The sequence below is a fragment of the Mugil cephalus genome, chromosome 4 (assembly GCF_022458985.1).
Source record: "Mugil cephalus isolate CIBA_MC_2020 chromosome 4, CIBA_Mcephalus_1.1, whole genome shotgun sequence".
NCBI classification, from domain to species: domain Eukaryota; kingdom Metazoa; phylum Chordata; class Actinopteri; order Mugiliformes; family Mugilidae; genus Mugil; species Mugil cephalus.
In genome coordinates, this window is record NC_061773.1 from 5,188,326 (window position 1) to 5,210,246 (window position 21,921).

The window sequence follows — 21,921 nt, forward strand, 5'->3', positions numbered from 1 at the left end:
ACGTTAGTGTAAAGTGTTTTGCGCGTCTTGCTTGTATCAGTTTGTTCGTCTAAACACTGCCGCATGTGACCAAACAGTCAGACTCACCGCTTCCACAAGGCTGGTTGCGCTGCCTCTCTTCTGGTGGTACTGGTTGTGGTACTCTGGTGGAACCTGCAGATGGACAGGGGAGTACGTCCTCTGGGAGAACTCCGGATCGTCGGTGTACCACGAGCTCTTGCGCACAGACACTTGGCTGCTTACAACACTATCCCTGTGTGGGTGGTCCACGCGAATGAGAGGGGTGTAGTATGGTGACTGGTCCTTACTGGCCGGGGTGGCAGGAGGCGTGGCCCAGGAGCGGGTGGAGCGGGTCGGGGAGAGGCGGTGGGCTCTGCTGGAGTCCAGGCCTGCTACAGCCATGACCTGACGGGACAGGAGAGAACAAGGAATGCAAACCTTACACCGTGACGCATAACACGAATTATAATGAAATTGTTCTACCCTGTTGCTATTTCGCTCTAGGGGCATATGAGTATGAACTTCAACCACAAACACAAGCTATTAAGAGAAAAAACACAAACAAACAAAAGCAAACATGGTAGTAGCCAAGACCGAGATGTGACACATGTTGAAAACAAAGTGAGTAAAGAGTGCATGTGCCTGTGTTACCTGGTGCTGCATAAGGTGCAGTGGCAGAGCAGTACGCTGATGTGGAAGCTCATCCTGGCTACTTTGCCTGCGCAGACACTCAAAGTTGAAGGAAGGCCTTCTGTGACCTGAACGGGCAGGAGTGGACCAGTGAGTGATGTCATGCATGAATCTTTAGCAGCAAGATGCAAACGCTCAAAGCAAAACAAAAGTGAGTGAAAAAGGGTAGAGGTGTGAGCATTTAAACCTAAGGAACAAATGGCCTACAAAGAAATTTAAATAATAGATTGATTTAAATCTGTACAAACTATGAGGACACGACCAAAGTAAGGAGAGAGTTTGTTATGTTGCTGTCTCATCTAGGCGAGGAGATACCTTGAGGTGTGGCAGGAAGCAGCCTTCTCTTTGGTGACCTCCGCGAGTCTCGGTAGAGAGGCTGTTCGTCATCGTCATAGTAGCTGTCTGGGTGATGGTAGCCTTTGGGAGTCTCATACTCTGCATCACTATTCTGATACCTGTGGGACATTTTGAACAAAGGGCTTGGCTAAAATCAGCACTTTGGCACTCACTTTATCCCAAAACCCCCTCAGTAAAATTTCTACGTTCTCACTAAAGCTGGTGAAGAAATCCATTACACGTGGGCAAAAGATTTCCTACTGCGATCAGGCCCCAACTTTATAAGACTAACACGATCAGAAAGAATCTTACCTGTCCCCTGACAGCATACTGTCATCTTCATAAAACTCCTCTCCGCTGTAATACTCCCCAGAGAAGCGGTCCTCATCAAACTCCTCTTCCCTGCGGATGGTGGGGTGGCGGCCGTCCCCTCTGTGGGACCTGAAGGAGAGTCAGGGTTAGGGAGTGCACACTGCTGCTGTTCAATGTTGTCGTCTGGACTAGGGCCATGCACTGCCATGCAGACACAAGCCTCCAGGGGGCAGCAATGCAACCGACCAACACTGTTAATATTTACTACAGGCCAAACCAAGACAACAGGCAGACGTTGCGGGCTGAGAAGTACCACTCTGTCATCTAAACATCCCATTGGTTTTGACATATATTATTAGATTAACTAAAACACAGATCTCTCTCTCTGAGCGGGAACCGTGAAGTAAATTAAGTGAAGGGGGGACAAAAACAGTAGTCGCGGGCAGTGTCACCTTTTCTCATACACTTCCTTGTTTTCAAGCGTCTGGGTCCTCGTCCATAGCAAGCGCGTCACTTTGACACATGCACACTGCTCTCAGCGGTATGCTGGCCACTCACATTTATATGATTTGTTTTACTTTGAAGCACTGACACAGCAGCATCGTAACAAAAGCAGACTCCAGCCAGACAGATGACTGGCCAGCATTGCAGCAGCACACAACCCAGCAAGGATGCAACAATTCACCAGTCAAGTGAAAATGAAACAAAAAATAAAGTCCTTCATTTGTTGCTGAGACATATTGCTGGAACCAAACCTAGCAATACAACATACCTAACATAGGTCTCATAGTAGCGCCTTCTGTCCAAGAAAGCAGAGGAATGGTTGAGAGAAAGCATTTTAGTTAGGAAGGGTGAAAGGGAAAGGAGAACACACAGGACAGGGTGGAGAAAGTATGGCACATATATATATACATATATATCATACAGTATATGAAGCATATACAGCATTCTCATATATATGTGTGTGTGTATGAGGATAGAGGGTGATGGAAGACAACGACTCCAACATTGGTTGACAGTTCCATTTTCTATTCTTAAGATAAGAAACGAGGTAAGAATCATTTGTCTTCCGTAAAAGATCTCCAATACTGGATCAGCTGACTAAACAGAGCATGGGAAATCAGGAGATAAGTGCACTATTAGTCTGTTATGAACGCAGCTGTCAGTATGAGTGTAGGTTTGTGACTCAGTGTGGGATTAATGGTTTACAGTAAAGATCTGGGGTGAAAGATAACTACAGAGCAGTGTGGTTGTGGCAAACACAGAAACCATCAGAAATGCCAGTGTCACAATCTATGTGTCCGCAGTTAGCTGGAGATACCAAGATACTGTACTTGGAAGGACAATAGGAGAGGAAGGCAATTTAAAACTGCTACAGTTGTCATTTTCTATCTATGTTCACACTCTCATCTAACTCTGCAGTTATCTCTCAGAATGTCTAAATAATTATATAAAAAGGTAATAATCATGTTGTGACAGAGCAGTTTTTCTTTCATTGTGTGTTTAATTTAAATTCATGTTAAAAATATCTTAAAGTGATGTTACGGAAGTGAAAACACACCACCAAACTGGAGGCAGAGAGGAAACCAACGGGTGCTCAGAAGGGCTTCAGGTGAGGGTTTACAATACATGAGACATTTTAACAGAGATATCTCACTCTGCGTTGTTTGAAACGTGTTTCTAGCAGAGCAGTGTGATCAAAGTGTGCATACCTTTGACCCTGGGGTGTCCGGGGCTTGTCGTAGTCGTAATAGGTGCTGCGTAGACCCGGGTAACCATTGGGAGGTGCATGTTCATAGTAGCGATGGTGTCCTCCATTGGGCAGACTGGACACGTTGGCATTGTTGAGGTTGATGTTGGTGGATTTGGGAGACTTGCCGTAGGAGTTGTGGTGGCGGTGGTGATGGTGGTGGTGGTGGTGATGGTGGTTGGGGTGGGACATGGCGTTGGCTCGAGACAGGCGTCCCACCGGCTGCTCCATGTGAGCGTAGTGAGGCGGAGGCTGCACCTGCAGGGGCCTCTGGGTGGCGTTGGTCTGATGCCCGTTGGACCGCCGGTGACCGCCGTTCATGAGATGATTACCGAAGAGTCCGCCATTACGCTGTGGAGGAACACTCAAAGTAAAACCACCAGAGCTTACAGGGCAGGAGAACACAAGAGCTATTGATGTTAAGTCTCAGAACGGATATAGTTTTGGAAATTAGATGAGCAAAATTAAGTTCAGAAGCTGGTTCATGCCATGGCATATGTGAGCAAAATGAAAGCACTATTTAGTTTGTTGAAATGGTGGAAAAACAAAATAAACAAACAAAAAAAAAACTGAAAAGAGAATCCTCAATTTTTAAATTGTTAGATTTATAGCTAATGCAAATTTAGCTGATTTTAAGTGTGTTCATTCTCTATGTAGATATACATATAAGAATATATATATATATATATGAACATTACCATAAAAAAGATATATTCATCACAAGCAAAAATTTAACATTTCCCTTCATGTAAATTTAAATCCGTTACCCTATAAATTTCCTCGTCTTCCTCTGGAATAAAGTCTACTAGTTCGTCATCTTGCAGATCACATGATATGGCTCGGCGAATTTCGGGCCCAATATCATGCAGCGTGCGAAGGCCAGCCTGTAACCATGACAACAAGAGGGCTAAGCGCTACGGCTGGGACCTTCATCTCACAACTTACAGTACGAGATCCGGCATCATACAGTCACAACCACCACACGCACTCAACGTACACGCACCTGTGCTACGCAACACCTGACATTTACAGCACTGACAGACTGTGAGAGATGAGAACGCAGAGACAGACAGATGTGCTCTCCTGAATGCAACCTGCTGTGAGTATAGCTTAGCTGAAATGTCTTCTGTAGGGTTCAGCTCTCTGTCACGTACAATATAAGTGGCTGCTGCTTAGCGTTAAAAAAATAAATAAAAGAAATCTGTTTTCATCCTGTCGTTTCCTTTGCACGTATTAGCACAATATATAAAAAGACTTTATTACAAAGAAAGTAGATGCATGTTTATTGCCTGACAAAGATATATGGAGATAAACTGAAGCCATATATCAAACAGTACAAGGTAACAGAAATTGCAACAAGCTTTGCATATGAATTTCATGAGTTGTAATGCACAGAAAACACGTGAAATGGAGGCTGGAGACAATGACACATGCTTAACATCAACGTCTATGGCATTTGAAGGCAGACACACAAATACCAAAAGTCACACATTGGGAACATAGAAATCACAGTAACAGATTCATACTGTACACCAAGATCATGAGCGTCCTGCTGGATCATAAACCACAACATTAGCACACTTAATGATATCTGAATGAAATGCACAGAGACTTGTTACAGACAGTAATATAATGATCCAAACGTACGTTTTCACAACGTTTTCTACTCTCACCTCTCTCACACACACGACACGCTCTCAGAGCACCGGGAGACTCACCTGTAAAGCGATGGCCGTGTTGTTCTGGGAAGGGTGTGCACCCACCAGGCCTTCCTCTTTACGTTTCTTGAATTTCCTAAAGTAGTCCTGTATCAGGAAGGTGGCATAGAACTTCCCCACGGTTACCTCATCATCTGAGTGAACAGACCACACAAATGCTTCCTATGTCAGCAGGTCACCACACACAAGTACGCCGGGAGAGAGAAGGAGAGACGCTTCTCCTCCCTCGTCTGTCCTCCGTAAAACAAATGTGGGGTCCATCAATTTGGGACTGCAGACAAGTGAGGCGCTCTTTCACCTCACACCATCACTATACAAATGATATACATCCATCCTGATGGTGTATATACTGTACCTCAGCCTTCACCACGTCCTTTGCTGTATTTCAACAGGACAGATAATAAATGTATGCTTTGTGTTTGTATATGTGAACAGTTAGGGATGATAAAAGTTGGATTCCCTACTTGATTGTGCTTGATTTTAAAATTTCTAGATTTAGTTTGAGGAATTAATGTTCAAACACCAACAGCACTGATATAAAGTGGCAAGCGATGACCAATTATAACATGTCCTTTCCGTCTTCCTCAAAAAAAGATGAAGAGGACAAAATCAGCAAACCAGAGGTAAAACAACTGCCTTACAGGCTTAAAAGAGCGAATAATATAATTTAGCTTGATAAAGCTTGTCTTTAGATTTAGAATTAGTTAATAATTTTCCGTTCAAGGCTATTTTTTTTTTTAGATTTAAACATTTTCATTGAGAGGCAAGAGGGTGTTTGAACCAAATTCTTTCTTAAATGTTCAAAACTGGCACTTTGTTTCCTTAACTTAAGCACATGCAAGCAAGCGGAGCTACAGTTTGCATCATACATATGTGTATGCTTGTGTTTCCAACAGATCATGTATGCTCTTTTTCCATATGATGTGTGCTAATCATGATTAATACTTTAACCTGCAAATGGGCGTGTTCTTGCATGTTTATATGTATAAAAAAAAGCCCATTTCATATTTGAAGAGTGTGTGCGAGAGTGAGTGAGAATCATTCTGAAGCAGGGGTCTGAGTCACTTTGAACAAGCACGCTGGGGACAGATATCGGAGAGAGAGAGGCAACACTAGTTCCATGCCACCACCCTAAAACAGAACTGCTTCAGAATATTCTGAAGTGCTTCAGAGTTTTTGTTTTGGATACAGAGATATAAAAGTGCGAGGAGAATAAGCCGTGAAAGCTCAAGCGGTGAGAAGAGACAGAGACTGAGACAACGGAGAAGAAGAGAGAGGAGACAGCTGGAGAAGGAAAGACAGGCATATTAGTGAGAAAGACAGAGCATGCACTTGCACAGTGGTCTACAAGGCCATGCAAGCCCAAAGCCCAGCAGATAGTCAGAGGCCTCCGTCAGTATCCAGGGCCGGAGGGAGGAGCGTGGACCAAATACACACAGATAAAAAGACACACTGCTGAGGGGTCAACGAGGAGAACGTGAGCAGAGCAGAAACAGCACAATACAGCTTCACATGTGTGTGAGACGTCGGCTGAGCGCGTGTGACTGAGTTTTCATTTGAGTAAATTGTTATGAAGGAGAAGTTTGGGGTAATTACATGTGAACAGCATGGCAACATATGGCGCGCACTGTATGTGTGACAGGGATTCTGTGCAGGCTGCCTTAGCTCAGATTGTGTGCCAAACTATAACAGAAGGACTAGGAGGTGTATGTGACTTTATCGAGAGAGAGGCTGATTCCACTAACCACCAGCAGGAGGCACCACTTGATCCAGCAGCTTCATGCTGGTTCTCTTCCAGATTTTCTTGATGACGGCTCGCAGCTCTTCGTTGGCCTGCTCCAGATTTCCTGCACCACAGGGAAACAAACATCCCTGAGAACACGGCTCAGCGCTACGCAGCCATTTTAACTCCTCCAGCAGAATATTTTCATTCTAAGAGAACGCATGACGTAGTTCGCATTCAGTCATTACCTTCTGTTTTTATCTTCAGGGCCGTGCGAACCAGTGCAAACAAGGTGGCATTAAACATGACAGTGCCGTCACTGTTCAGAGGCATGTTCATGGCTACCAGTCTCTGAAAGAAGAGAGCAATTACAGGTTTTTAACATGGTGGTACAGTCCATATACATAATGATCCTTCCTGTCTGACACTAAGAAGGAGACGAGACCTTGCAAGCCACTCTGTGGGGACACAGTTTGCCGAAACCAAGAGGAGGCTGGATACGACGAAGAAGGGTTACAACATCCAGATGTTTAATTCTGCCCCTGCATGAGAGAGAGAAACACATTTAAGACCTTACCTGAAAGAGTGAAGTGACATTACAAAAACGTGATTATTATTATTTTTTTTACATACTTTGCCTCAGGGTCATACTCTGACCAAATTCTCTTGAATTCATCGAGGTGATGAGGACCAAGAATGGACCAATCACGAGTCAGATAGTCAAAGTTGTCCATGATGACGGCAACAAACAAATTGATAATCTGGAGAAGTACAAGAAATGTAAATATATTACGCATTAACTCACACCTATACACAGCTATATAAAGCTAAATTCCATGGGTCGTACAGATTAGAGGAATTACCACGTGCAACATAAAAACAACAGACATATATTTTGGATATAGTGGTGCCTACGTTGTTTGTAAAAGAAGAAAATCTGTACAATATCTACAATGGTGCAGCACAGACAGATCGCACAAATGAAAATTCAATCATGGCCAGATAGGGTGATGCAATGGTAAGCACAAAAAGTGACTAATTTGCTGTTAGTCAAACACAGTTTCATTTGTTGTTGTGTACCAAGAAAGCGCAGAGCATGTAGAAGGTGATGAAATAAATTATTGCAAAGCCACTGCCACACGTCATCTCCTCCCCGGGGTTATAGTCGGACTCCGGGTCGCACAGTTTCCCTGGCATACAGGCCAACATGATATCTTGCCATGCCTCACCAGTGGCACACCTAGGGAGAAAATACAGGCATAATAAACAGAAATGAATCACCCGAAAAAGATTAAATATTCTAATGAGTCACGATGAAAGATTTTCTACAGACCTAAAGAGGAGGAGAACAGCCTGGGGGAAGGTCTGGAAGTTGTTGTTTCTGTTAATCTGTGAGCCGTCCACCATGGCAACTTTTCCAAACACCTGAAGCAGAAACGCTGCCCACATGAGCACAACTGCAACCGCACCAAACTCAGTAAGACGGGGTGGAAAAATATTTATTTACCGACCTGCATGCCAATGACGGCGTAGATGAAGAACAGCATGGCTATCAGAAGAGCAACATATGGCAGAGCCTTCAGGCAGAGACAGGACAGAAGTAGAACCAGATTAATATGGTTAATATGGTTAGTTTCCCTTAATCAATGATTAGATAATTTCCCTATGCCACACCTGGAAGGATTTGATAAAAGTCCACAACAAGGTGCGAATGCCCTCCCCTCTGCTGAGGAGTTTGACCAGCCGCATGACCCGAAACAGACGAAAGAAGGTGATGGAGATGCGAGCACTGTCCTCCGTGTTCTGTCGAGAGAGAGTCCAGAGTCAGGTGACAGCAGAGCGTCAGCGAGCGAATGCAGTGAACTCAGAGCACCTGGCTGTGCTTTATGGGATGATGAAGTCTGAACCGAGACCTCGATGCCAGATACATATGAGCCAAGAAAGCAGCACTGCAACTTCACACCCTGAAAGCTAGTTTTGAATTTGAGCGCAGATGCGGTTTCTAGTCTGGTGAAAACGATTCATTTCTCTAAAATAAATGACCGAGTGCAATCTCTAACGCAGTGCAGCTGCAGCTGATATGTTTCTGTTGGTCTGTGTCCAAAGCACCGTCAGGTCCCCTGCCACTGAACAGACCTACAGGGAAGCGAGGAGGCAAGCATGCTGGAAAAAAAAAACCTTGCCATACTTGACAGGACACATCTGCACAAGCATGGCACCCTCAGTCCAGAGTCACTGCATGCGGAGTCACAGTGGGACCAACCCGAACGGGTCGGCCGCGAGGTTCACAGGTCAGAGCAGGGTGACCTGACCCCAGGGGTCGTCCATGGGTCGCTACCCCACGCAACAATGATGGCAGAGACCATGTAACAGTGTCAGCAGCACAAACGTGGAGAGCGGCTCGGAGGCGCTCCCACCTAACAGGATACAAGCGTCACGTTTGAGTGACACACTCTCCTTTCGAAATAACTCCAGACGTTTAGGAAAACGAAAAGCAAACGCTTAGAGGATATATGCAAATGAGCTGACAAAACAAATGCAAAGGGAAAAAAAAAGGAAAATAAAGATGATGGAGGCCTTAACATGGGAACATAAATAAAACTGAAATAAGCGTTATTGAAAACAGAAGGTGAGGTAGAGAACAGAATACTAAACAAAGAAATGCAAATCCAAACATGGCATGGCCCTGACAGGGGGGGCGGAGCATCTTACCCCCATCTCATCCACCTGAGGAGTCTCCGTTGGCTTTAAAATCAAAGACCTGTATTAATGACTTGCACAGAGCCCACAGGCGTCACACACATTGGGCCAAACACATAAACATGACATTTGAAATTAGTTTTGTCACACAACGCCAGTCAGTCGAGACGCAGACAGAACAGAGTCACTACTCCTCTCGTGGACGGGACAAAACTGTCTTATAGTTTTACTGTGACAAAGACGAGACATTCATTTACCACGGTCTATGTACATGTAATGCAGTGACGGACAAACTGTCTAAACACTTTAGGAGACTGCCACACGACAAAGTTTACAGCTTAACATTCCTACGTAGGACTTAACACTAGCATGTCAGAGTCACGGACAACATTAAATTACTTAAATGCTGATCAACATGGAAGACACAACTTTATCACTCCCCCGGTGTAATGGTGACTACTAACGAGACTGAATGGATTTTATGGTGAGATCTCTTATGTGAGATTGAGACGACGTTAATGGGCAGTTGACTAACTGACGTAACGAATGTTATGAATTCATGTCACGTTAAAAGCACCATCTGCTGTTCTTACAGAGCTCAACTCTTGCTGTATGCCATCATGTACCCTGTAGGCTTCAGATTCAGGCGAATGCACATCAACATATGACTTGACCGGACCCAAGATCATACGTTGGGTGCGTAATGCTTCACGCTCCTCTGGTTCAATTCAGACCAAATATTTTGAAAAACTTGTCTGAAAATCAAATGGTTGACGACCAGAATTTTAATATAAGCAGTCACTCACACAGGTCCACACTCATACACATTTGTTGTTTGCAATTGATGTCAGTAACAGTAAAAAATATATCACATGGGATATTCAGCGAGCATTTCTACGCACGCAAAGACCAGGTGCAAAATAAAAAAGGTGAATCAGTCATAATGATGGTGGCTAGACTGAGCCTGCATCATAACCATGTCATTTTAAAGCAAAAGAAAGAGCTTAACTGAAAGCTGGAAAGAGTAATAGAAGGCTCAGCTCAGCACTAAAAACATACAGAGATACTCCAGACAGATGTGGCTTCATTCAAATCCCTCAGCGCAATACCTCGCAAAACCATCAGTATGAGGTGCAGAATGAGCACAAATGAAAATGTAGAATTAGCTGGAGGAGGTTCTTTAGGTAATCCTGGCCACAGCGCGGATGGAGCATGCGTTCAGCATCGCCACGTTGCTGGGGCAAGCACTGCACGCACACGCAAGACATGGGGATGACGTGGAGCCGGTGGTGGACTCATAGCAATGCAGCGACTCATGCAAGTCAGTGGTGCCCTGCAACAAAACTGCCACAGAAGGGCGCTCTCACAGTCCGGTGCAGGAAGACGCGGATGGACAGGACAGAGAGGAGGGAAAGAAAGGAGGAGGCAGAAAGCAAGCGACAGAGGCCGACACTGGGGCGGAAAAGGAAAACCAGCGGAGGAGGAGGAGAGCAGAGGAGGAGAGGTGTGGAGAGGAGAGAGCAGAGTGGCTGTGCTCATGCACCTGACTGGAGTCTACACACCTGCGCTACACATGAGCTCCATTTTGAGCTTTAAGAGCTCACTACAGGAAGACAGAACAAAACACAAAGACAATCACTCACAGAGACACAAACACAAGATCATCAAAGAACCTCGGACTCAGCTGCATTAAACCACCATCAGTGTAAAATGTACAAAATCCAGAGTCTAGTTTAGTGTCTTCTGATCTGACAAGCAGTTTTTTTTTAAATCTTACCTGATTACTGTTCACTGTTACTGGACAGAGGTTGTTTAAAAATGTACTTTATTTCTAAGTAACTAAACTGATGCTGATATTTTTAGTTAATTAAAAAGATTGATTTGTTCTACCAGGTCACTACAAGCCTCTATCTGTTCCCTGATTATTGATGCATTACATCAGCTGTATGAGAAGCCACAGTGGCCTACACAACTTTAAGGAAAATAAAGGGTGATATTTTTTTTCAGAATTCACAACTAGCTTTAGCTAAATACATTTTGTTTTAAATATTGCCCTTAATGTTGTGTAGATTATCCTGGCTCTGAGCTCCAGGGCCATTCTGTCTGGAAGTAAAGTTTGAGGGGTGCATCAAACAAAAAAAAAAAAGCAAACTTCACAAGGCTCAATGGAATAAACTGACCGGAGGGGCATGGACTGGGTGGCCGAGCGCCATCTGTGAGATATGGGATATGGAAAGGATGTTAGGGAATGAGGTGAATGGATGACCCAACATCCCAGCATGCATTTGGAAAGGTCGCAGTGGTCAGGTGAGAGTCTATGCAATCACACAACTCAACGAGCAAGAAGCAAAAACCTGCAACTAAACAGTCCAACTCATAACAGATCAGCTGTTATGAGTCAATGAAACAGTCTAATATTCAACATCTGAACGACCACACACGTGCGATGCAAATCACAAACAAATGCCATGGAAGGTGAGTCAGAGAACCACAGTGACAGCCCTTGTGAATTCAACATCACGTCCCCACACACACTCTCTTCAGCTCAGACGAACATCACAAACTGTACACACATATAAAACACGCATGCATCACGGTAAATGACCTGAGAACACACCACTGCCTTATGTTTCAGACGAAGTTAGTGTTTGCTTATACACACTCATGCAGACACACACTTTGGAGCACAAACACTGAAAACGAGAAATGATACTCCAGAAAAACAGCACTGCAGCTCAGACATGAGAGCACCACTCAGGAGGGGGGAGGAAGGTCAAGTCGAGCGATAAGTCTTTGATACACTGCCCCCTACAGCAAGCACCATAGTCCCCACAACTATTCCTCACAAATGGGAAATTTGAAACCTCAGTCTTCCTGTTGACTGCGACACTGACTTCTAGTCTCACGTAGCTATTTATGTACACCAATACAGCAAAGTTAACATTTAGCCTTTGTTTTAGGGGTTTTGTGCATATTTAAGCTATGGAGACAGAAGTATTTAGTTATTTTATAAAGCCTTGACATGAAAAGTTTTTTTCTAAGTGAAATAAACTTTCTGTTAGTCTATTTTGCCCTTATCAATGAAACATGGACTAATTCAGTTTCCTGATCTACTATAAAGGGGTCCCAAAGATAAAGTTGCAATCAACGACAGGTTACACACAAACAACATTTTCGTTCATTGCCATACTTGCCTCTACAAGTTTCTATGGAAACAAAATGAACAAGAGCAAGAATTAGAACACCACGTCAAAAAGCGTCCTGCTGTGAAAACCAAATGCAGGCCTCACTTCACACTGTTACGTCCAAGGACAAACAATCAGCACTGTTCATCAAAGAAAACGTCAAGAAAACCTTGACGAGAGCAACGACACAATGACAATAGCGCATGTTGAAGAAGCAATATTCCAAGAATACAGAGTAATTCAGTGTCAATGCAGCGCTAATAAAGAAGGAGATATACATGAAAGTCAAACTGAAACTTTACAAAAAAGCCAAGGGCCCTTTAAAACCCCGGAAACCTTCTGCTATGTTAAGTGTTATGATAAACAGCTTTAAAGGTCACATTTCACTTTCACCCGAGGATGTTTTATAATCTACTGCAACGTGTCATGTGGCTTTCTTGTAAGGCTTCAGTTCAACCTGTGAGTCAGAAAAAAAGTAGTACTTACGTTAACTTCAGTGATAGCAATATCGACGACGCTACCCACAACAATTAAGGCATCAAATGTGTTCCAAGCATCAGTGAAATAGTGCTGTTAATGCATGAAGTTACATGTAAGGGTGAAGGGACAGAGGGATAGGTAAAGACAGGTGGTCAGAGAGGAGAACACAAGACAGAGATGAGACAGAAGTTGTAATGAAATGGCAGGGTCAGGGGAGGACAATGAGCGAGGGAGAGAAGGGGAGATAAAGTATTAAGAAAAAGCAGGTAAAAAGAAAGACAGAAAGAATCTGAGACCTGCCATAGAAACCTGCTGCCAGGGTGGCCCGAGAGGAAAAGGGGACAAAGAGCAGTGAGGCCGGGTGTCGCTGAGCTTACTTACATCAATCTCACTGAGAACAATGTCTACTATGCTGCCAATCACAACCAGGGCGTCGAACACATTCCAGGCATCCCCAAAATATCCCTGAGCAAGGTTGAGCGAGTGGTGGGCGAGTTGAAAGTGGCATTGGCAAAAACAAAAACGGCTTTACTCTTACAGGGAAACATAAATCCACTTGTGTCGCTGTTTAACACCACACAGGGACGCCCGCTGACTGCTTCAGCTCAAGGGTTTTATGATTATGAGGCGCACATGCACCGACTGCAGCAAATTCATGCTAATACTAAAATTACACACAAAGTCACAGCTGGCATGAACTTTACAAAAAGTAAGGATTAATGTTATCATTAAAACAAAAGTCAGCACTGCACCCCACTCTTGTTCGCTTACTAGCATCCTGTCCTTCTTCTGAACAAAGAGCTGTCAGGCAGGCCGTCGGATTGAGGGGAAAATGAAAAAACATTCACTGACTCATCAGTATTCACACGTTCATGCCCTGTAAGCTGCACTTTAATAAACATTAAAAGAATATTTTGACAGCTTGGGAAATCCATTTAGGAGTTATGGTGCCTATAAATGCTGTCGTGTTTACTATGTGCATATCAGAGTTCATATGAAAAAAACAAAAAAAGTCGATTTTGACTTTAGAAATTTCACAAGTTGGTGTTATTTTTTCCGTGGCTGGTAAATTAATATATTACAGTTCAGTTTCTGACTTCAGCACATGAGGAAAATGCTGATGTTCCCAGCAGCCTCATCCTCCCATTACGCCTTCACATCTCCTACGTTTTCCTTGGTCATTAGCTTGTTCAACTGTGACATCAGGTCATGATGGAGACAGTTTCCGATTGTTATCCTCCTGTTTTTTGCGACTAAAGGGTAGATTTTGTCATTGACATTTTGTCGTAACCACAAGCTCGTATGTTTCTTTTGAAAGCAGCATGACAACATTTTATTTTTACTGTCGTGCCAAAAGATCATTATATTATAATGGTCTGTTGGGGTGCTGGTAGGTTCTGACATATTTCCCAGCTTTTTTGCAAACATAAGCTAACAGTGACTGGCTTTAGCCCCACACGAAGCACACGGTCAATAGAGTAGTGCCTCATGTAAATCCTGAGATGAATCATTAAAATATACCATAAGAATTTAAACTATTCTTGGAATAAATACAACAAACGTGTCAAACCTCAGTGCTACATTTAGTGTTGTGTTTGTGTACACAACAAATGACAAAGTGAGACAAATGCTGGTGACCTACCCTGGGTTTGAAAGCGATGAGTTTGAGAACCATTTCCACAGTGAACACAGCAGTGAAGACCATATTGAGAATGTCCATGACATAGTTAAAAAGTGCTGACTGGCCGTAGTGCTGCAAAGAGGTTAGAAAAAGGAGGGTTAGAAAAAAATGATCTGCGATTATGTTCAAATGTTAGACACGGGACAAAGATGCAGGTTAGAACATGTTTGTATTGTTCTGTGGCATTGTGTATTTTACAAAAACTGTCAACAGGGGATGCAAAATGAAGTCTGAATGAATGTCTGGTCTGGTCAGACAAACATCCACAGATTTGCGAGAAGAACATTGACTTGTTACAAGATGTTCAATGTTACTGCTCCTTTTCAGTGGTTTTAATGTTATGGCTGATTGGTATATATTAATGAAAACATTAATTTCATACACAATTCTTTCTTTAATACTTAGCCCTAAATAATATGTGCCTGTATCTGAGAGTAAAAGCAGAATTATAATTATCTATTATACCTATAAAATGATATGCTCCAGCAACCCCTGTAACCCCAGTGAGGATTAAGCGGTTGTAGAAGATGAGATGAGACCTATAAAATGTGCGCTCACTCCAGTATTATTAAAGTCAGTTTCTTCCTAGCTTCAGCTGTAAAATACATTTTAGAAAAACATGACATTCACTTTTGCACCAGTTATTATTCTGTGTCAAGTGAGATGTCCTTCATTTAAAAAGAAGCTTATTTTGTAGCTTGGTTTCTCTCGTGTAAATACTTTACTTGTATTTACCTGTACGGCCAGGCAGAGTGTGTTGAGCATGATGAGCACAAACATGATGTACTCAAACCCAGTGGAGTTCACCACATACCAGAACTTGTACTGGTATGGGTTCTTAGGGATGTACCTCCTCAGTGGACGTGCCTTCAGTGCGTACTCCACGCACTGACGCTGCACAGAAATATGCAGAGTGAGAATTAATGCGCAGTTAAGACGACAGTGTTGATGCTGCTGCTGTTATTTGAATCCACCACACACTGCTCTAATAAGCCACAATGTAATGGTGGTAATCACTGTTTGGATCCTAACTCTTAAAGTAGGCATTTGTAGACTGTAATATATATGGGTAAGTAAAAAAATAAAATAGTCAGTGCACAGTCTATTATTTCTAAACAGATCACATCAATATGATGAACCTGATGAGACTGACCTGGTTCTTGTCGAGTTCACAGTTTTTGTACTCTTTCTCTCCCTGTTCCTGAAATGTGACGATCACAAAACCTACGAAGATGTTCATCATGAAGAAAGCGATGATGATGATGTAGATGATGAAGAAGATGGAGATCTCCACACGGTAGTTGTAAATGGGGCCGAGGTTCTCCCTGTTCGAGTCAATGGCCTTGTACAGCAACCTGGGGCACACAAAGACAAAGACAGCATGTGATTCAGATGGACAGAAAACACTTTGTTTGGGTGGCTGGCATCGGTGTTGTGTTTTCCTGTTTCTCTTGGTGCACATTGAGCACCTGTGAGCTGTAACTTGTGGTTTCAAATGCTTTAATATGGAAAAGTAAAAGACTTGAATCTTACGCTGGCCAGCCTTCAAAAGTGGACACAGTGAACAAAGCCATCATGGCCATGAGGACGTTGTCAAAGTTGAAGTCACTGTTGTGCCACACTCGTTTGTGCATGGTCGGTTGGTTCACATCTCCATCCTTGTATAAGATGTACGTGCCTCTATGAGAAAACGACAAGTTGCACAGATGGTAAACTTCAGCTTGCCAGGATGAATGACAGTAATTTGTGGAATGACTTTTAAGAGAAGTGAAACTAACTTGCACTCTTCTGGGCTGGACTTAGCTTCATCTGTGCAGCGATAGAACTTCCCCTGTGCAGGAAAACAAACACTTTTTTATGATGATTATGCTTTCCCTCGTTTGGCTTCCTGCGTTACAGCGATCGTGTCTTTTGAAGCTCCGCACTGCTGACCTTAAACAGCTGCACCCCTATACAGGCGAACATGAACTGAAGCAGGGTGGTGACGATCATGATGTTACCGATAGTCCTGATGGCCACAAACACACACTGCACAACGTGCTGCAAGACAAAAAAAAAGGTGAAAATGTTTGTAGGTTGAGTCTCAGGCTGTGGCAATTATTGCAGACAGAGCTGCAGACACTGTTGAGTCCTAACCTTCAGGCCTTTGGCTCTATTAATAGCCCTCAGGGGGCGGAGAACACGGAGGACCCTAAGGATCTTCACCACGGAGATGGCCGAGGACCTGAACAGTGTGAACAGATGGGTGTAAAAAAAGGGCACATAGACCAATTTAAACTTCAGCAGTTCAGGAAAAAATGTAGGAAGTCACTGTCTGTGTTAATTTAACAGCAACTACAGGAGAAGGAAAGTCTCTTTCATCCTCTCTGTACTAATAGTGTTAATAAACTGAAACCCCTTCACAATCTGAAGTTCACTAGTCAAAGTTACTGGATGAGGGGCAAGATATCTTTTGAAAAAAACTCATCTGAAAAGAATGACATGCTCTATAGAAAGACTGTGTTCACAGACAAGTTGACAGTACAAGCAGCATGGGAAATTCTTCTACACTCACATACAAATCCAGAAAATTAAAAAAAAAAAAAAAGCTTGAATGTCTCCTTTTCATTCATCCATTGCATCTAGTCCATATGTGCAAAGATCTTCTTTCTTAAAGATGACATTAGTTTCCTTATCTGTTATTGGTACAATGGTTTTCTGATGTATAGGTAATTCAAGCAAGAAAGTGATTGATTGTGGAGAATAAAACCTCATATGTGTTTTTCTGTACTCACTGGATGCCAAAAGAAACGAGGGAAACTCCCACGACCAGCAGATCCAGGAGGTTGAAGTAATTCCTACAGAACGCTCCTTTATGGAGAAAAGCTCCATATGTCGTCATCTGAGGACAGGACGGAGAAAGTTAAAGGAGCAAGTGGCAAAGAAAAAAACAACAAATACAACATTTCATCCAATACATCCTACACAAACACACACACACACACACACACTGATACGGCGTTACACTTCACACATCAGAGGAAACAGACATACTCTATAAACATGTCAAATTGAAAAAGCAGACTCTCAACACTTGACACCTTGCAGTCAGACGCACACTCACACGTCTCCACACTCTTGTAGATCACTCTGTTTCGGGGTGGCGAGCTCGGAGCAGTGAAACAGGAGGCTAAGTCTACCATCGCCACCCCCACGGCCCTTAACTACATGAATGTAGTAGTAAGTCATTCATTTCACAATCTACTATGGGATGAGGCAATAAAACATGCATTTTTTTGCCATGATGTTAGGGATATTTACTACCTGCAAGAGCTCTAGTTATAGTGATTGGAAAGTAGAAATGGCCTTACTGTCACATTCATGTGGACCGTCGTCTTAAAGCACATTCCATTATGTTCTTTAATAGTTCAGAATAAAGGGAAGCAGCTCCCAATTAAAACTTCAGAGCTCAGCAGGCAGAGAAGAAAAAACAGCCAAAATAACTCTTCTTCAAATAATAGTAAAAGTAAAGGATTCATTTGCCGAGTGCATGTAAATGTGGAGCCCTGTGGAGTAATGAATAGAGGGAAATTGCTAACTAAGAGCACTGGAGAATTTAGACCCGACTTGGCAGAGCGTTTGCCCAAACAGCTGCAGGAGCGGTTCCACATTTCTACGCACTCAGTCAGGGAAAGCAGACTGAACCATGCTCTGCGGGAACATGGTTGGTTATGCCCCCTCTTTTATGAGTAGTCTGAAGAGCAATCAGTACGAGAGGCATGAACTCATGGACTAGCTTTGACTGGAGTTGGCGTTTTTACATTTTCCAAAACACCACCCTGAAGATGACCTCAAACTCAACTTCAGCCAATGCCTTTAAAATGTCTGAACAGCCCGTTAAAAATTTTGTTGCATCGCACAGCGGGTTGCATCGTGTTTTACGGTCTCTGCATCATCAAAATCATTTCAGCGATGACTTCCAGAATGACGTGACACCGATGTGGGTGTAATGTAATGTTGATGTGATGTTTCCTTCCCCCAGCAGGAGTTTGTCGTTAGTGTAATTTGAACAAATCTGGTGTTTGTGTTTTGTGTGTGGAAAGTAATGTCTCCAATATGAGCATTTTTGCTTCTTTTTTTTCTTTTTTTTGTTGTTGTTGTTTTTAAAAGAGGTGCCGTGAAGAAAAAAAGTAAATAAGAGAAAGGAAACAAACAAGCCAGGTTGTACTGAGTGGCAGGTGACACACAAGGAGAGAATGCAGCAAGGCTCTCGTTGTCATTTAAGGGGTTACCTTCAATACGATCTCAAATGTAAACATACTAGTGAAGACATAATCTGCATAGCCTAGGACCTGGAAGGCAACGAGATGTTTGGAGTGTTACTGGGGTGAGGTTAGTCACAGCACGGACAGGGGACACAGAGCATTTACCTTCAACACGATCTCAACAGTAAAGATAGCCGTGAAAGCATAGTCAAAGTAACCAAGTATCTGCAAAAAGCAATGTAGATGTTTAACAAAGACAGTTTATCGTGTAGCTTCATACATCATATGTCAACACGATGAAAGGAAAGTATTTCCTGGAAAGAGCACACATGAAACTGTCAGTTCTAACCACTTACAAAACGTTAATTCACTCATTTGTTGAACTTCAGACACACTAATCTTATTGAATCTCAAATCACTATTATTATTATTATTATTATTATTATTATTATTATAATTATTATTATTATTACCATTATCATTATTATTATTATTATTATTATTATGCATGGAAACCTCCTTCATGAGGGTTTACTTACAGGACCTTACTGGTGTTTTTGCCTGTTTTAGCTCATGAGATGTTTTATTTCTGCCTTACAGGAGCCAGGGAGCTTAATTAATTCAAGTGGAAGCTGGAACCTAACACTGTCTTGAGACACAGAAGCTGTTGTGAACGACTCCATGCATTCTGTTTCTTTTTTTGTCTTTTTATGAATCTCCAATGAATTAATGCAGAAACTATTTTTAAACACCCTACTTTACAGCGGCCACTTCAACATTTCTGGAAACAGTGCTGAAAAAGCACACAAAGAGGTTGGTGGAAAGTGAAACAATACTGAGAAAATATCTTTTGGATTTAGGAGGCTGCTTCAGGTTAATTCATTTCTAAATCATAAATGTTGGAACTGATCAGAAGGAACATCTTTCAGGTCTTTAAAGTTGGACATCATATCCTATACTGTCCAATCAACTCTGCAACTTATCTTGGTCTGTCATGGTCAATTTAATGCTAAGGAAAGAACAGATCATGTGAAAAAGATTTTTTTTTCTATGTCTTACTCGTGCCACATAAGACTCTCAAGCACAAGCCTAAAACACACGATACCATTAACGTGATGTTAATTACCAGACATCCCGACAAAAATCATAATACATTCTTTGTACTGAGAACATGCTTTAAATAGCTAAAGCTAAAGCAGCTTCATGCAACTATTTTACCTCTGAATAGAAGCTGTATAATCAATCATTCACTGACTTATAAATTTTATTCCCACTACTGCATTGTGTTGTGTTGATAGGGTACAGTCATCCGCACAAAATTACAGTGATTTACAGAATGACTGTAAGCACACTGACAAAGCTAACTAGAAGAAGCTGCAAGGAAACATCAGCTGGTTTGCTATGTCTTGTAATGTCTTGTAATGACTGACTTATTTTTGATCACAAGCTTTTTCCACTTACGACAGTAGTGAATTCCACTCCCAAACCTTAGGCCTGTCCAGTCGCAAAAAAAGTACATATTCTTGCGTAACAGGGCTTTAAAACAGGTGTCGAGAGGTTGCGTTTCTTATCATCCACATCGAATATTTTTTCATTCATTTTAGCGTTACTGAAACATCACTATTTATATTTATATCACTATCACTAACCATCACTATATATTCTGCCTCAAAATTAAAAGAAATCTTGTAAACTCAGGCAGCGAATACTTTGTAAACACAACCGTTATATAAAGAATGCAAGTTACAGTTAATGGGCTAAAACATGCAAAACCAAGAGTATGGTCATTTAAAGACTATTACAAATGATAAACATTCCTACCAGAAATTATCTTCCCTACACAGTTTGTTTTAAATTAGGAATGCATGTCAGTGCAGTGTTCATGGACTTACAATATTGCGAGCTGAGAAGTTTCGGATCGGGTCCTCAGCGGCGAGGGAGACGGAGCTGAGCATGATGAAGACCAGGATGAGGTTGGTGAATATGTGATGATTGATGAGTCTGTGGCAAAACACGCGGAACCTGCAGGAAGAATGGAAATGCAGAAGTGTTGCTCAGTGTGACGTGAAACACATGACCTGTTGGTGTGCGTGTGCACTACGCGGTGTTGCTGTGTCTTACGGGTTTGTGTTGCTGAAGATGAAGAAGGCACTTCCCTCTGGGATCGGAGTGATCTTCTCCTTCTTTACCAGCTCAGAGATGACCGGCCGAGGACCTGATGGAACTTCTGGGTCTTCCTCCTCTGCTGCAGTGTCTTCAATGTCTTCCTCTTCCTCCTTAAAGCAAAGCAGAATATGTGAAACGTGTGTCAGTGAACGTAGCCTCTCAAACTGCCCGGACATGTTTAAGTGACTTGATACAAGTAATACCTTGTCGTCTTTGTCATCATCCTTTTTGTCCCTGGAATGAAGAGAGACATTTTTATGAACTGTGGGGAAATGCTAGAGCAATTATCAGAGCATGTAGCACTAATGTTTAAAGTTATTTTGACAAGACTTAGTGCAAGGTCATGTAGTCACTCTTTTTTGTCTCCTTCGTCTGTGTTGAGAGACTCCGCATCGGCCAAGTTGTCCACAGCGATAGCCAAGAAGACATTCAGAAGAATATCTGAGCAAAGTGTTCTGTCAAGAAAAACGTGGTATACTACTACTACTACTACACATTCATTATGACCACTGACAGGAGAAGTAAATAACATTGACCATCTTGTGACAATTCAATGTCCTGCTGGGAAACGTTTGGAGCCAGACCAGACCAGGCACCCCCACCCCAAGGTGTCGACATGGCCTTCAAATTCACTAGATCCCAGACTTAAATGAAAAATAATTATGTCAGTGTACTAGAGGATACAGTTTCCACAGATGAAGAGGATGATGAAGTAAAAGCACACGATCATCCCAGAGGAGGAGGGGCCTCCGTACGCCATGATCCCATCGTACATAACAGCGTTCCAGTCTTCTCCAGTAAGGATCTGAACAAATGGCAGTAGTATATGGTGGGGGATTCAATATTTGATGAGCATGTAGCAGGACAGCATTTATTAAAAAAAAAAAAGTGTAAAAACGTGGCCACAAAAAAACAAAAAAAAATAAAAAACTGTTA

The 21,921-nt window shown here is 42.5% G+C and overlaps 1 protein-coding gene across 12 annotated transcripts in view; it reads right to left on the bottom strand.

Moving 5' to 3' along the window:
* The window catches only part of cacna1da (calcium channel, voltage-dependent, L type, alpha 1D subunit, a), a 56,444-nt gene that overhangs the window by 3,203 nt on the left and 31,320 nt on the right, over positions 1–21,921 (bottom strand). For 2 of the 12 annotated variants that reach the window (XM_047582767.1, XM_047582761.1), the window contains 32 exons: positions 21,670–21,790; positions 21,339–21,426; positions 21,189–21,219; positions 20,941–21,095; positions 20,712–20,841; positions 18,847–18,906; positions 17,350–17,456; positions 16,712–16,799; positions 16,508–16,615; positions 16,354–16,406; positions 16,109–16,255; positions 15,729–15,930; positions 15,311–15,469; positions 14,537–14,647; positions 12,901–12,984; positions 9,242–9,274; positions 8,204–8,332; positions 8,041–8,106; positions 7,863–7,954; positions 7,610–7,769; positions 7,163–7,290; positions 6,975–7,071; positions 6,778–6,880; positions 6,552–6,653; positions 4,807–4,940; positions 3,856–3,972; positions 3,051–3,439; positions 2,111–2,137; positions 1,339–1,467; positions 1,006–1,145; positions 652–758; positions 88–405 (listed from right to left, as the gene is read on the bottom strand). In XM_047582767.1, the coding sequence (XP_047438723.1) occupies positions 88–405; positions 652–758; positions 1,006–1,145; positions 1,339–1,467; positions 2,111–2,137; positions 3,051–3,439; positions 3,856–3,972; positions 4,807–4,940; positions 6,552–6,653; positions 6,778–6,880; positions 6,975–7,071; positions 7,163–7,290; positions 7,610–7,769; positions 7,863–7,954; positions 8,041–8,106; positions 8,204–8,332; positions 9,242–9,274; positions 12,901–12,984; positions 14,537–14,647; positions 15,311–15,469; positions 15,729–15,930; positions 16,109–16,255; positions 16,354–16,406; positions 16,508–16,615; positions 16,712–16,799; positions 17,350–17,456; positions 18,847–18,906; positions 20,712–20,841; positions 20,941–21,095; positions 21,189–21,219; positions 21,339–21,426; positions 21,670–21,790 (3,915 nt within the window). Of the gene's footprint in view, positions 1–87; positions 406–651; positions 759–1,005; positions 1,146–1,338; positions 1,468–2,110; positions 2,138–3,050; positions 3,440–3,855; positions 3,973–4,806; positions 4,941–6,551; positions 6,654–6,777; positions 6,881–6,974; positions 7,072–7,162; positions 7,291–7,609; positions 7,770–7,862; positions 7,955–8,040; positions 8,107–8,203; positions 8,333–9,241; positions 9,275–12,900; positions 12,985–14,536; positions 14,648–15,310; positions 15,470–15,728; positions 15,931–16,108; positions 16,256–16,353; positions 16,407–16,507; positions 16,616–16,711; positions 16,800–17,349; positions 17,457–18,846; positions 18,907–18,984; positions 19,045–20,711; positions 20,842–20,940; positions 21,096–21,188; positions 21,220–21,338; positions 21,427–21,669; positions 21,791–21,921 lie in introns of those variants that run through there. The other 10 variants (XM_047582771.1, XM_047582765.1, XM_047582772.1 and 7 more) reach the window with 8 other exon arrangements.